Below are 13,403 nucleotides of genomic sequence, written 5' to 3' on the forward strand. Positions count from 1 at the left end.
CACACTGCTAGCTTGGCGCTGGCCCAAGGAGGATGGGGGGTTCAGAGCTGGGGCTTGCTCCAGGCCCTTCCCAAACCCTGCTCCTGCCACCACTGGCACTTGCTCCAGACGCAGCGCCCTGGATGTCGGGCTGGGTGGTTCTTGGAGCAGCCGAATAGCAGACAAGGACGCTGCGCCCCTGGGGGTATGTCCTGACCCTCGCCAGCCTGATTCGGCCTCCACCCCCCACAGGCTTTTCCCTGCGCTGCCAATGCCCCCTTTCCTGGGGGCTAGGAAGGGCCCCAGCAGGCCTGACGGGCACGGTGTCTGTGTCTCTCCCCAGGGTTCAAGCGGAAGGAGATGCGTGGGAAGCTGGCGATCGGCATCACCACCAACTTCGTCAACCGCCACAGCCGGGCCGAGGTGGAGGTCGCCGAGATCAGCGGTGTGGCTCGCATCTACAACCAGCAGTTCTTCCAGAACCTCTACAACAAAACAGGTTGGCAGGGCCTTCCCCCGTCAGCTAATCCCCTCCCCTGTGCATCCCCCGTCCTCCAGGGCTGCAACAACCCGCACCCTGTCTGTCTGTGAATGGAGCAGGTTGTAGGGCAGCTGCCTGTTCTTGGACGGCATTCTCACGCCAGCTCTCTGGGCCCAGCTCCACCTCAACCCTCTGTTTATACCTTTGCCCCGTGCCAGGTATCGACTTGGAGAACATTGTCTACTACAAAGATGACACCCACTATTTTGTCATGACGGCCAAAAAACAGAGCCTGCTCAGAAAGGGGGTCATTGTCCAGGTGAGGGGGCCCAGCGTGGGCGTGGGGAGGAGACTGGCCGCTGTGGGATGGGAGAGATGGGACCAGATAGCTGAGTTCACCAGGGCACCGGCTTGCGTTTCATGTGCCCAGCCTGTTGGAACATAAGGAACATGTACGTGTAGGCGTGGTGCACTGTGCTACCATCCTGGCGGTGCTTGCAAGGGCTGGGGGCAGGGCCTGGCTGGGAGGCCTCCAGAGGACAGAAATGGTGCTGGGGATTCGCTGAGGGGCACTTCTCTCTCTCTAGGGTATGGCTAGCCCGCAAGCACTGGGAGTGGCTGCTGCTCCAGCTGACATACCCAAGCTAGCTTTAATGCGGGTTGCTCGGGTCCCGGCCCGGCGGAGCTGTTTCAGTGTGTGAAGTTCCAGGTGGGTGTGGACAGCTCATGCTGCCATGGCTTCACGGTTCCAGTACCCAAGCTAGCTAGATTGAAGCTAGCATGGCTACCGCAGCTCAAGTTGCAGTCACACTCGGGGCTGCAGTGTAGACGTACCCTGGGCCAATGCATCAGTCTGGTGCTAAGAGTAGAGTGCTGCTGGAAAGACCATTTTTCAGATGAGACCTAAAACGCAGGTGCCAACCACTAACGCTCTATGGAACTCCTTGCTGGAGTGGGTGTGTCCTGGCAAATTTCCATACAGGTGTTACATCCTGCTGACCTACATCGCTCCTTGTGGTTTCAGTGGGATACGTTATAACTTCATATTTCCTGCCCATGCCTGTTGCTGTGCACTCTTATTCAGCTGCCGTGTTCCACCTCAGAGGTGGCTGCATCTTGATAGGTGGTGAAGTGATCCCTTTGCTTTACAAACAAATACGCTTTTGGGCACCTGTGCCAGGAATCCCCTTTTGAGTAACACCCTGCCCCCCATTCCCGTAGGACAAAGCGGACATAGAGAGCCTGCTGTCTGCTGAGAACATCAGTCAAGAAGCCCTCCTCAGCTATGCCAAGGAAGCCGCCAACTTCTCCACCAACTACCAGCTGCCTGACTTGGAGTTCGCTCTGAACCACCGGAACTGCCCGGACGTTGACATGTTTGACTTCACCTGCATGAACCGCTCGGAGAACGCAGCCCTGGTGCGCGAGTGCCACGGGGCCCGGCTGCTCATCGGGCTGGTGGGAGACTGTCTGGTGGAGGTCAGTGCCCGCCTAACGAGAGACGAACAGGTGTGGGGCAGGGGAGGATGGGCTCTGGCCGGGATCCCTTTGCAGCCTCAGCTTGCAAGGCTGGAGGCATCTCCTTCCCTGAGAGTGTCCCCTTGGCAGCGCTGCCAGCCCAGGGGCAGAGTTTATGCAAACTCTAACTCTCCCCGTCAGGCAGCAGACTGACCGGCCACACTCCCCACTCCCGCTCAGGGCAATGCCCGTGTTTCCCAGCTGTGGTGATTCTTCCCCTAACCCGAGACAGCATCTTCAAACACATGCTGTAGCAATTGGGGCAGGGCTGGTGTCATGCCAGGAGCCCAAAGGGGGCTCCTGATGTAGGCCACGGCTTTATGCTTGGCCCAGCTAAGCCATGCTCTGCTGCCGTGACCTGCGCCACCGTGGCTGTGCTGCTATTCAGACTCACGCTAGCTCGATGAAAGCTAGCATGAGTGCGTGCACACGGACAGGGGAGCCCCACCCTTCGCTCGTAGCGAAGATGGAGCCTTATACAGCATGGAGCCGGCTAGTAGTTTGAGCAAGGGCTGAGTGTCAGGACTTCGGGTTGCCATTCCTGACCCCGCCTCGTTACAGAACATTCACCCCTGCGCGCCTCGGTTTCCCTCTCCGTTGAACTGGGATAACGACCACTCCTGTGAGGCCGAGCAGGTTGGTGAATGTGCGCAGTGCTGAGAGATCCCTAGCAAAAAGCACTGTCCATGTGCAAAAGATGACTGGGCAGTGGGCCCCGAAGAGCTGAGACTACCGGTCCCAGCACCGGGCAGGGTTCTGTGTTGCCCGGCAACTCGCTGGAGCCTGGGGTCCCTGCAAGCTGCATCTGAGTCACAGGGCAGAGCCCGCCCGGGGTTTGGAAATTGTCCAGGCCTCATTTCACTAGGCAGCTTCACACGGAGCTCTGTGCCTGTGTCTCCAGTAAGCTTTTCTTTTCTGAGCCGCGCCCTGCCCAGGGCCCCAGGCTCCGCTGAGTCTCTGGGCTGGCTGGGGTGAATGCTGTCTCTGGATCGTGAGGGCTGAGGGTCGTCCTTCCGGCCAACCAGGGAGCGAGCTGACTCTCTCCTCTAATCTCTCCCCTTTGTTTGGTCTATAGCCTGGAGTCCCATCCTCGAGCTGGGCCCCATGGCTCTGTCCATAGCAGCCCTTTGTCTGGGAGAGCTCAGCTCCCGGGCTGACACCCAGGTTCTGGTTTTTCGGAGGTCAGCGGTGGGAGTAAGGAGGGGAGAGGCTTGAAGCAGGAGCCCCCCAGATGCGTGCTTCCCTCTGCTGACATGCAGCTCTGACTTCTTCCATTGGCAGCTACCCAGTTGGGCAGCAGCTGTGTGAATGCGGAGCACTGTGTGAGAACCAGCGGCGAGTTATATGGGCCCATGCTGCCTGTGCTCCAGGAATATTCAGGGCCCGGGGGCCCAGCTCCACCAGTCTCTCCCCCAGCCCTGCCTGCTGCCCCATGGTGATTTAAAAGGGCCCCGGGGGCCCCCTGCCGCCACCACCGGCAGCACAGCAGGGCTAAGGCAGCTTCTTGCCCAGCCTCGCTCCGTGCCACTCCCGGAAGGGGCCAGCACGGCCCTGGGTGTGTGTGTGTGTCTCCGCACGCTGCCCCCATTCCGAGCGTCGACTCCGCAGCTCCCATTGGCTGGGAACTGCGGCCAATGGGAGCCGCGGGGGCGGTGCCTGTGGGCAGCGGTCCACAGAGACCCCCGGCCCTCCTGCCTAGGAGCCACTGCAAGAGGGGTGTGCGGGTCGCTTTTGGGAGGCGCCCGAGGTAAGGGCTGCACCCCTCACCCTCTCCCACACCCCAACCTCCTGCCCCAGCCCAGAGCCTGCACCCAGCACCCAAACTCCCTCCCAGAGCCCGCACCCCTCCCACACCTGAACTCCCTCCCAGAACCTTAGGCAGGTGTGTGTGTGTGGTGGGGGGGCGGGACTTGGACCCATTCTGGGCACCACCAAAAATTATACAAACCTGCCTGGGTGGCTCCCGATCACAGCACCAACCTTCCGGACCTCAGGAGCAGGTTGCTTTTTGTGTGTTCAATTGCGCTCGAAGCTGGAGGCTGTTGTGTGCCAGGGACCTCAGCCAGGACTCTGAAAATCCTCCCGTAGGGTTACTGAACACATGTGCAGCTCCCATCCCCTCCACTCTCTCTGTCTCGTGTTTTGTAGCCATTCTGGCCGCTGGGCACCGGCGTGGCGCGTGGTTTTTTGGCCGCCTTTGACACTGCCTGGATGGTGAAAAGATGGGCAGCAGGAACCTCCCCACTGGACCTTCTGGCTGAGAGGTGAGGACTCTACTCCTGCAAGGGTGGGGACGGGGGCTGTTCACGGGTTCCAGATTGTGTGTGTTTGCTTGGTGCAGTACAAGAGCTATCTACCCTCATGCATCAGGGCACAAGCCAACCTCTAACGATAGAGAGTCAGGAGGAAACTTCCCCTGGGGGCAGGTAATCCCATAACTGCAGGGTTCTTGCACCTTCTTCTGAAGCAGCAGGTGCTGGCTACTGTTGTGGCCAGGATACCAGTCTAGATGGACCCCTAATCTGATCCAGCCTGGCAATCCCCATGTTCCGAAATGTAAAGACAATCCCTGCTCTGGAGAACTTAGTGCCTTTGTACAGCAGGTAGGATACGGCACATCAGGTGCTCAGAGCACAAGGCGTCCTTAGATCCATGTGGCTCAGCTGTTTCGAGCCCCCTGCAAGGAAGAGACTAGGAAGCGTGGCTGCTGTGAGGGGCTGGGTCAGGGCAATGTGGAGCCTTTCACTTCTAGATCACCCCCCGGAATCTGGCCCAGGGCAGTAACGGTGGCTGTCTGGTGCCCTGTGTGAATTGAGTTGGGTCTGTCTAGTTCCTAGCGGACAGGTGTCTGTGTGGCACAACCAGCCATCACATGCACAATGGCAGCCTCAACAGAGAGGGCAAGGAGTGACTGAGCTCCCTTCTGGCTCCTGGAGGGGCCCCTGCATGGTAGGGCTCGGGCGTGGGGGAAGTCTGCACTGTCACTGCTGACAAATAAAGGACTTTGGTCTCAAGCTGGCACCTTTGCTTAGCACTAAATTCAGCCCTTCTCAAGACCATTGACTGCCAGGAAGCGCCTGATTGCAGGTTGTGTCTTTAGAGCTGTGGTGTCTGCCTAGATCACTCACACTCTGAGCTCTTAAGAGCATAAGAACGGCCAGACTGGATCAGACCAATGGTCCATCTAGCCACTATCCTGTCTTCCGACAGTGGCCAGTGCCAGGTGCTTCAGAGGGAATGAACAGAGCAGGGCAATTCTGAGTGATCTGTCCCTGGTCATCCACTCCCAGCTTCTGGCAGCTGCAGGGTTAGGGACACCCTCACCATCTTGGCTAATAGCCATTGATGGACCTATTCTCCATGAACGTATCTAATTCTGAGCCCAGTTATACTTTTGGTCTTCACACCATCCCCTGGCAACGAGTCCCACAGGCTCACTGTGCGTTGGGTGAAGAAAAACTTCATTATATTTGTTTTAAACCCACTCCTACTAATTTCATCCGGAGACCCATAGTGCTTGTGTTATGTGAGGGGTAAACAACACTTCCCTCTTCACTTTTTCTCCACACCAGTCATGATTGTATAGACCTCTATCATCTCTCCCCCCTGCCCCCAGTCGTCTCTTTTCTAATATGAACCTTCCCAGAGTTTTTAATCTCTCTTCACACGGAAGCTGTTCCATTCCCTTAATCATTTTTGTTGCCCTTCTCTGTACTTCTTCCTATTCGAATATATCTTTTTTGAGATGGAGTGACCAGAACTGCACGCAGTATTCCAGGTGTGGGTGGACCGTTGATTTGTACAGTGGCATTATGATATTTTCTCTTTTATTATCTATCCCTTTGTTAGGGCTCCTAACACTCTGTTTGCTTTTTTGACGGCTGCTGCCCGTTGAGCAGAGAACTCTCCACAAGGACTCCAAGATCTTTCTTGAGCGGTAACAGCTAACTTAGACCCCAGCATTTGATCTGTATCGTTCGGATTATGTTTTCCACTGTGCATTACTTTGTATTTATCAACATTGAATTTTATCTGCCATTTTGTTGCCCAGTCACCCAGTTTAGTGAAATCCCTTTGTAGCTCTTTGCAGTCTGCTTTGGACCATTTATTCCTACCTTTTTTTCTGTCTTTTAAGCAGTTACTGGTCCTTGAGAGGACCTTCCCTTCTACCGCATGACTGCTTAATTTGTTTTTAAGAGCCTTTGGTGAGGGACCTTGTCAAAGGCTTTCTGAAAGTCCAAGCACACTATATCCACTGGAATCACCCTTGTCCACATGGTTGTTGACCCCCTCAAAGAATTCTAATAGATTGGTGAGGCATGATTTCCCTTTACAAAATCTGTCTTCACTCTTCCCCAAACATCACTCTGGGATGTATTAGCAGGAGTGTTGTAAGCAAGACACGAGAAGTAATTCTTGCACTCTACTCCGTGCTGCTTAGGCCTCAACTGCAGTATTGTGTCCAATTCTGGGAGAGACATTTCAGGAAGGATGTGGACGAATTGGAGAAAGTCCAGAGAAGAGCAACAAAAATGATTAAAGGTCTAGAAAACATAACCTATGAGGGAAGACTGAAAAAATTGGGTTTGTTTAGTCTGGAGAAGAGAAGACCAAGAGGGGACATGATAACAGTTTTCAAGTACATAAAGTTTGTTACAAGGAGGAGGGAGGCAAATTGTTCTCTTTAACCGCTGAGGATAGGACAAGAAGCAATGGGTTTGAATTGTAGCAGAAATGGCGGTTTAGGTTGGACATTAGGAAAAACTTCCTAATTGTCAGGGTGGTTAAACACTGGAATAAATTGCCTAGAGAGGTTGTGGAATCTCCATCATTGGAGATTTTTAAGAGCAGGTTGGACAAACACCTGTCAGGGATGGTCTAGATAATACTTAGCCCTGCCATGAGTGCAGGGGACTGGATTAGATGGCCTCTCGAGGTCCCTTCCAGTGCTATGATTCTATATCATGTTCATCTATATGTCTGATAATTGTGTTCTTTACTATAGTTTCAACCAATTTGCCTGGTACTGAAGTCAGGCTTACTGGCCCGTAATTGCCAGGATTGCCCCTGGAGCCTTTTTAAAAAATTGGTGTTACATTAGCTATCCTCCAGTCATCTAGTGCAGAGGCAGATTTAAGCGAGAGGTTACATACCACAGGTAGTCGTTCTGCCATTTCAGATTTGAATTTCTTCAGAAGTCTTGGGTGAATCCCAACTGGTCCTGCTGACTTATTACGGATTAATTTATCAGTTTATTCCAAACCCTGCTTAATCTGCAACAGTTCTTCAGATTTGTCACCTAAAAGGAATGGCTCAGGTGTGGGAATCTCCCCCACATCCTCTGCAGCGAAGACCGGTGCAAAGAATTCATTTCACTCGTGTACAACGGCCTTGTCTTCCTTGCGTGCTCCTTTAGCACCTGGGTCGTCCAGTGGCCCCACTGACTGTTTGGCAGGCTTCCTGCTTCTGATGTACTTTAAAAATGTACTGTTGGTTTTTGCATCTTTAGCTACTTGCTCTCCCAATCCTCTCCTGGCCTGCCTCATGATGCATTTCCACTTGACTTGCCAAAGTTTATGCTCCTTTCTATTTTCCTCTTCTGAACCCTCCGATCCTTTACCTTCCTCGCTTTTGAGATCAGTGGCGGAGGAACGTCCGTGTTTAACCTGGCTCGTTTCCTCTGTGCAGGGAGAGCATCTACCAGCAGCTGTCTCAAACGTCCCCCGACAACACCAACAAAAACACCAGCCAGTACAGCATTGACCCTACCACTCGCTACCACAACATCAACCTCCAAGCCATAAAGCCCAACCAGGTAACTCGTCCAGGCCACACGGAGATCCCGCCCTGCCGGGGCTCCTTGCGGCTGGTGTCGCAAGCACCAGCCCTTGTTCCTAAAGCCATTTCTCTCTCCCTGCCTGGTTTGTTACCTCCACCAAGGGATAATTGTGTCCACTTGGCCGACATGGCGCTGCACGCTCCTGGGAACTGAGCACGGAGTGAGGTCTCTGCTCTGTTCTCATAGGAATGATGGGATAATCCAAGTTGTAACCTCACACCCCATATTGATTCCACCCGGCTGTTGCCCTCTGCCCCAGGGACAGGTGTATATCTGCACAGCTTGAGAGCCGGTGGGTAGTAGAGGAATGAACCGTGAATCCACGATGCAGCTGACTGTGCACAGGCCCAGTAAGCAAGCGAATGCAGCCAGCTCTGGGGAAGAGCCAGCGGTGAGCTGCACGGGTCGCTAGCCGGCTTGGTCTCAGGAGAGAGGGCATGGCTGGGTGCTCTGTCAGAGGGCCGCACACTCCTTGTGTTCCCTCTACTGGGGTTTTGGCCTCCCTTCACCGGGACTGGAACCCTTTTCTTCTGCAGATTGCCTTGTCCTGCAATGTCAGTAAATGGCTCTCGGGGTGTCTCTCTCTGCAGGTCCGTGACATGTACGTGGTGGGGATGATCGAGATCGACCGTAAGAAGAGAAACAGTCGTGAGAGCACAGGCAAGTCTGGGGGGCCCACCCCTGGGCGTCCAGCTGGACGGATCCCCCCACAGACCTGCCTTCCACCCCGTGCATGCGTCACCCTCCTCACCCTGGAGAAGCAGCGGCTGATGGAGCTTCCCCCACCACCCAGCCTCGGTGCTGGATGCCTGCCTGACTTTTTGCTCCCTTTTCTGTCGGGCTTTCCACCCCTATCGCTGACTTTCCTGGTGCCCTTTCTCCATGTGCCCGCTTATACCCAAGCCGTGGGCCTTTGGCTGAGGCTTGGTGCCCCCGGGGTGGGACCTTGTGCACCCTCTGGCTCCTCTTTTAGATCCTCTCCTGTCTTCTCCTCCCTAGGGCGCCACCTCCTTCCTCCTGCCCCACTTCCGCTCACCCCAGCAGCGTCCCAGGAGCCTTTGGGGGCCAGAGTGTCCGAGTGCTGCAGAGGGGTGGGGAGCTGGGCATGGGGACTGTGGCTCCCTCCCTGGAGGGGACATGAGCAGTTCTTCCCTCGTTTTTTGGGAGGTGGCCTTGGGAGCCACTTGCTCCCCGATGGCTGGCAGGTCGCCATGGGAACCTGTCCTCAGCTGGGCTGGCAGGCTGAGTCTAGGGGTGCTGTCGCCTCAGCAGCAGCTAACAGGAGACACGGTCTCCCCGTCCTCTCCGTGAGCCCCATGCCCTTGCTCCCACGTTCTGCGGCCCAAGGAAGCGACCCACCTGCTGCCCCTGCACCACAAGGCCCTTGATGGAGGTGATTGTAGGTTTCCCAGCTCCGATCCCCTGGCTGCTCCCTTTTACAGCTGTGCCCCCCCCCCGCAGTCCCAGCCCTGTGCCTTATCCTCTCTCTCCTCCAGACGTCGGCAGGGCCTACGAGGAGCTCCTGAGCTGGTGCCAGACCCACACGGCGGGTTACCGCGGCGTCATGGTGACGGACTTCACGCACTCCTGGAAGAGCGGCCTGGCCCTGTGTGCCCTCATCCACCGCTTCCGGCCCAACCTCCTGTAAGGCTCCACCCTGTCCCCGTGGCTTGGGGACGGGAGGACGACCCCGGCTGGGCTGCCACACAACACTTGGCCCCGGGCTGGGAGCGTGTGTGTCCCTGCGGTGGCTGCTGCTGGGAATTCCTAGGTGCCGGTTTGCGGGGGGGGGATGATGTGTGTTTCGTGGCGGCTGGATGGTGCCTCCTACTACCCCGCCCTGCACCCCCAAGGCTCTAGTTCCCGCCACAACCTGACCTTTGGCCCCCCGCCCTTGCTGAATGTTGCTGTATTTGGCCCAATGGATGATCCCCCCCCGCCCAGTGCCAAGGGGTGCTTCTTCCACCGAGGCTGCTTCCATGCGCGGTCAGCGTGGGGGGCATGAGGCAGGCGTGCAGCTGCCTGACTCTCGTGTGCTTAGTTTGTTCCTTCACTGGACGAGGAGGGGGAAATCTAAACCGAGTTCGCCCCCAGCCGCCCTAGCTCCTGAGCAGACATCGCTGGCTTTCCCTCCCCCTCAGCCTGACACCCCGTTTCTGTCCCTAGAGATTTCAACTCCCTGGACCAGCACAGTCCCATCAAGAACAACCAGATGGCCTTGGACATCGCCGAGCAGGAGCTAGGCATCCCGCCTGTCCTCTCCAGCACTGAAATGGCCTCCGTGGCCGAGCCCAACCAGCTCGGACTCATCACCTACCTGAGCCAGTTCTATGAAGCCTTCAAGTCTTCTGCAAGTGAGGATCCTCAGGGGCTCCAGGGCTGGATCTCTGGGGGTATCCGCTCCCAGCCCTGCATCTGCTCTCCCCCAGCCATGGTCAGGATAGTCAGGGTGGGAAGGACTGGGGGACGCTGGGCTGGACTCTGGAGTTGGCTGCTGAGCAATTCCCTTTGCAGGGGACTCTCTGGTTTGAAATGGACAGTGGGGATCATGGAGTTAGTTTTCCCCATCTCAATTTGAGTTTCCCCCAACCCTGGGGGCTTATGTGACCTGTGGGGCAGGCTGTGCACCCTGCCCCATGCAGACAGAGGAGAAGCCATTGGCGGAATCATCCTGTTTTGGGGGGCTGGAGGGAGGGGTTCTTCTGCCTTGCTCTGGGAACCTAGTCCAGGGCCTGTGAGGTGCAAGTCTCTCTCGTGGCTGGAGCGGGCTGTGAGGCAACCTGGCAGGTCCCAGCACCCTGCAGAATTAGCTCCCCGGGCAGGCTGTTACTTCCAGCGCACCTGCCATCCTCTGGAGCGAGAGCTGGACTTGAACCCTGGCCTCTCCTGTGCTGGCAGGGAGCCCAGCTGTCAAACACAGAACGCCCAGCTCCCACATCTGCATGCTGCAATTCACAGCCCTAGGGAGGCCTGAAGATTGCCCCCCTCCTCCGCTGGCTGGAGGGATTGCGGCTGAGATGGCACATGCTCCCTTTCCGTGGCATCCTGCCGAGGAACGTGGCCGGCCCGTGCGCTAGCTGCCGGGCTGGGCCCAGACCTAGTCACGAGCCTGTTTTCTCTCCCTTGCAGAACCAGAGGAGAGAGTGGGGAAGCTGCTAGCTCCTCCCAGCACCCGGGGAGCCATCCTGTTCCTCAGCAAGCTGCAGAAGAGTCTGAGTCTGACTCGCAAGCGCAACCAGGTAAATGCTCCGAGTGTCTCCCGCTGCACAGCGGGCGCTGTCCCCGTCTACGGCCCAGGTGCTCACGAGGCCCTGGATGAGGTGTCCGGCACCCTGAGCCAACCCACTCCCTGGTAACACAAATGCCTGCAGCTGGCTCTGGTGAGCTGGCACTGTTCCCTCCCTGAGCTGCCCCGGGTGGGCTGGGGGACCCTACTGGTGCGAGGGGAGCGGAGGAACGTACACGGCGCTACCATAGGCCCAGAGCGTCCTCCTGCCGCAGCGTCTCACTCAGGGAGCCCCGTCTGTGATTTCAGGACAGTGCCCAGCAGGACGCCGAGACCAAGAGGACGAGGAGAGAAGCAGGGGTGAGTTTCCCTGCTCTTGTCAGCATATGTGGCCGGGGCCAGTTTAGGAGCTAGGACACGGGGGATATCGTATGAAAGACCTGGGCCCCGGGGCTTGTCACGCTGTGAAGGCAGCAGGTTGCATCCCAGGGAAGGGAACGCTTTGTGTTGCTCAGCAGTGGCCTCTCTGGCTGCCTTGAGCGGTCGGAACTGGCGCTGGAGGGAGTTTTATTATGGAGAGTGTGGAGGGGGTGATGTCCAGGCACCAGCCCATGATCTGACATCTAGGCACTGAAATCTGTGTCCATTAATCTCGCCTTCTCCGGAGCCATTGCCCCAGTTCCAGAAGGGCACGTGGGCATCTGCTTCAGTGTGTGGGTGAGTGTGATGCTCTGAGGCCCTTGGCTGTGCAAGGAACACGTGTGCAGTGTCTGGACAGATCAGATCATGGCCGACAGATCGTACACACGCATGTGCAGGCCACAAGCCCCTTCTGGCCCAAGGACACGCATGTAAGGGAGTGGGCTCCTGTAATAGTCACTGCAGAGGCTGCTGGCCCGCTCGCTGGCCATAGTCATGTGTTTCGCTTTCCCCTGTTGGGTTGCTGTATAGCTGGAACCAGGGGTGGGAGGCGACTTGTCCATCACTGACCTTGGCTGGGGGACTAACCGCCAGGAGCCGCCTCAACCCACCAAGACCAGCGCTTCCGATTCCACGCTGGGCAGGCTGCAGGTTAGTCTCCACTTCAGGAACCGTCTGTCACACCAGCCGGGGTGGCTGGGCGGGTGGCCAGGCATCGTCTGCGTTTGCTGTGACGGGGGCGGGGGGCTTGTGAGGGAAATCCCAGCTCAGTTTAAAGAGCTCCAAGGGTGGGTCCTGAGGCAAGGAGCCATCTCCCTGCGCCGCTGGTTTGAATCTGGGCCAGACTGGTGGTGGCTGGAGTATTTAGAGGAGCGGAGCCGAGTGGCTGTAGCATTGCAGTGGGTGAGGGGACAGCTACACTGAAGATGTGAATTCCAGCTCGAGGAGACGTACCCGCTCCAGCTGTGGTTGAGCTAGCGTGCTAAAAACGGAGTACAGATGTCTATGCAGCAGGAGGGGCTGGCCACCTGAGGATGTGCCTAGAGGCTCAAGGGGGAACGTACCTGGCAGGGGAGTGGGGGGATGGGGCTGTGCAAAGCCATGCTCGCAGGGAGGGACCCCTCTAAGCTCCTCTCCACCAGTGACTAGCCATTTCCATCCCCCTGCCTGTGTTCCTATGCCGGGTTCTGCTATCCCCACTCCGGAGCTGTCACAACCCCCCCTCAGGGCTGTGGCAAGCCGGGGGTGGAGCCCGAGTCCAAACTCACAAACAGGAAGCCCAGCACAGTTCGGGCCTCACAGGCAGCTGGCACTCGGGTGGGCCCATCAGGGTTACGAGTGAGTAGCTCAGGGCAGCTGCTGGCCTGGCCCCAAGGCTGTCTGGCCTCCTCCGCAGAGCTCGCTCACCTCCCCCACGGAGAGCAGCGATGCCTGTTACTTCTGCGGCAAGCGGGTGTACATCGTGGAGCGGGTCAGCGCCGAGGGGCACTTCTTCCACCGAGGCTGCTTCCAGTGTCATCAGTGTGGAACCACGCTGCGCCTGGGGGACTTCGCCTTCGACGAGGATGACGGTGGGTCCCAGGAACGGGGCTGGGTACAGAGACAAGCCCTGAGAAACGACAGGCCTGGGGCAGTCTGGGCTTCGTGATCCAGCCAGGCAGCTCCCAGAGCTGCCTTGTAACAAGCCCTGCCAGTCTTGAGTCAGCTGAGTCCACCTATCCCAACGGAAAGGTGGCTCCATGCGGCTGAATACGTGAGAACCACGTAACCAAGGCCCTGTCTGCTCTGCGCAAGGGGTTGTGCCAGTGTCTTCATCGGGATTTCCCACCCGCTGCCTACTTTAAAATTCCAGGGACTTGGTCTCATATTCGCCAAGTTTTATTAACTCACTAAACTATTCATCATGGCAGAGCACCAGCAATTCCATGTAGGATATTCTG

The 13,403-nt window shown here is 57.1% G+C and overlaps 1 protein-coding gene across 2 annotated transcripts in view; it reads left to right on the top strand.

Annotated features, from left to right (window-relative positions):
• Window positions 1–13,403, top strand: part of MICAL1 (microtubule associated monooxygenase, calponin and LIM domain containing 1) — a 40,154-nt gene that overhangs the window by 18,334 nt on the left and 8,417 nt on the right. The window contains exons 6-17 of one of the 2 annotated variants that reach the window (XM_074936496.1): window positions 323–478; window positions 679–779; window positions 1,682–1,939; window positions 4,127–4,242; window positions 7,667–7,793; window positions 8,408–8,477; window positions 9,314–9,461; window positions 9,984–10,171; window positions 10,947–11,056; window positions 11,353–11,403; window positions 11,995–12,114; window positions 12,860–13,034. In XM_074936496.1, the coding sequence (XP_074792597.1) occupies window positions 323–478; window positions 679–779; window positions 1,682–1,939; window positions 4,127–4,242; window positions 7,667–7,793; window positions 8,408–8,477; window positions 9,314–9,461; window positions 9,984–10,171; window positions 10,947–11,056; window positions 11,353–11,403; window positions 11,995–12,114; window positions 12,860–13,034 (1,620 nt within the window). The remainder of the gene's footprint in view (window positions 1–322; window positions 479–678; window positions 780–1,681; window positions 1,940–4,126; window positions 4,243–7,666; window positions 7,794–8,407; window positions 8,478–9,313; window positions 9,462–9,983; window positions 10,172–10,946; window positions 11,057–11,352; window positions 11,404–11,994; window positions 12,115–12,859; window positions 13,035–13,403) is intronic. The other variant, XM_074936497.1, reaches the window with a different exon arrangement.

This window comes from Natator depressus, chromosome 21, assembly GCF_965152275.1.
Source record: "Natator depressus isolate rNatDep1 chromosome 21, rNatDep2.hap1, whole genome shotgun sequence".
In the NCBI taxonomy this organism is placed as follows: Eukaryota; Metazoa; Chordata; order Testudines; family Cheloniidae; genus Natator; species Natator depressus.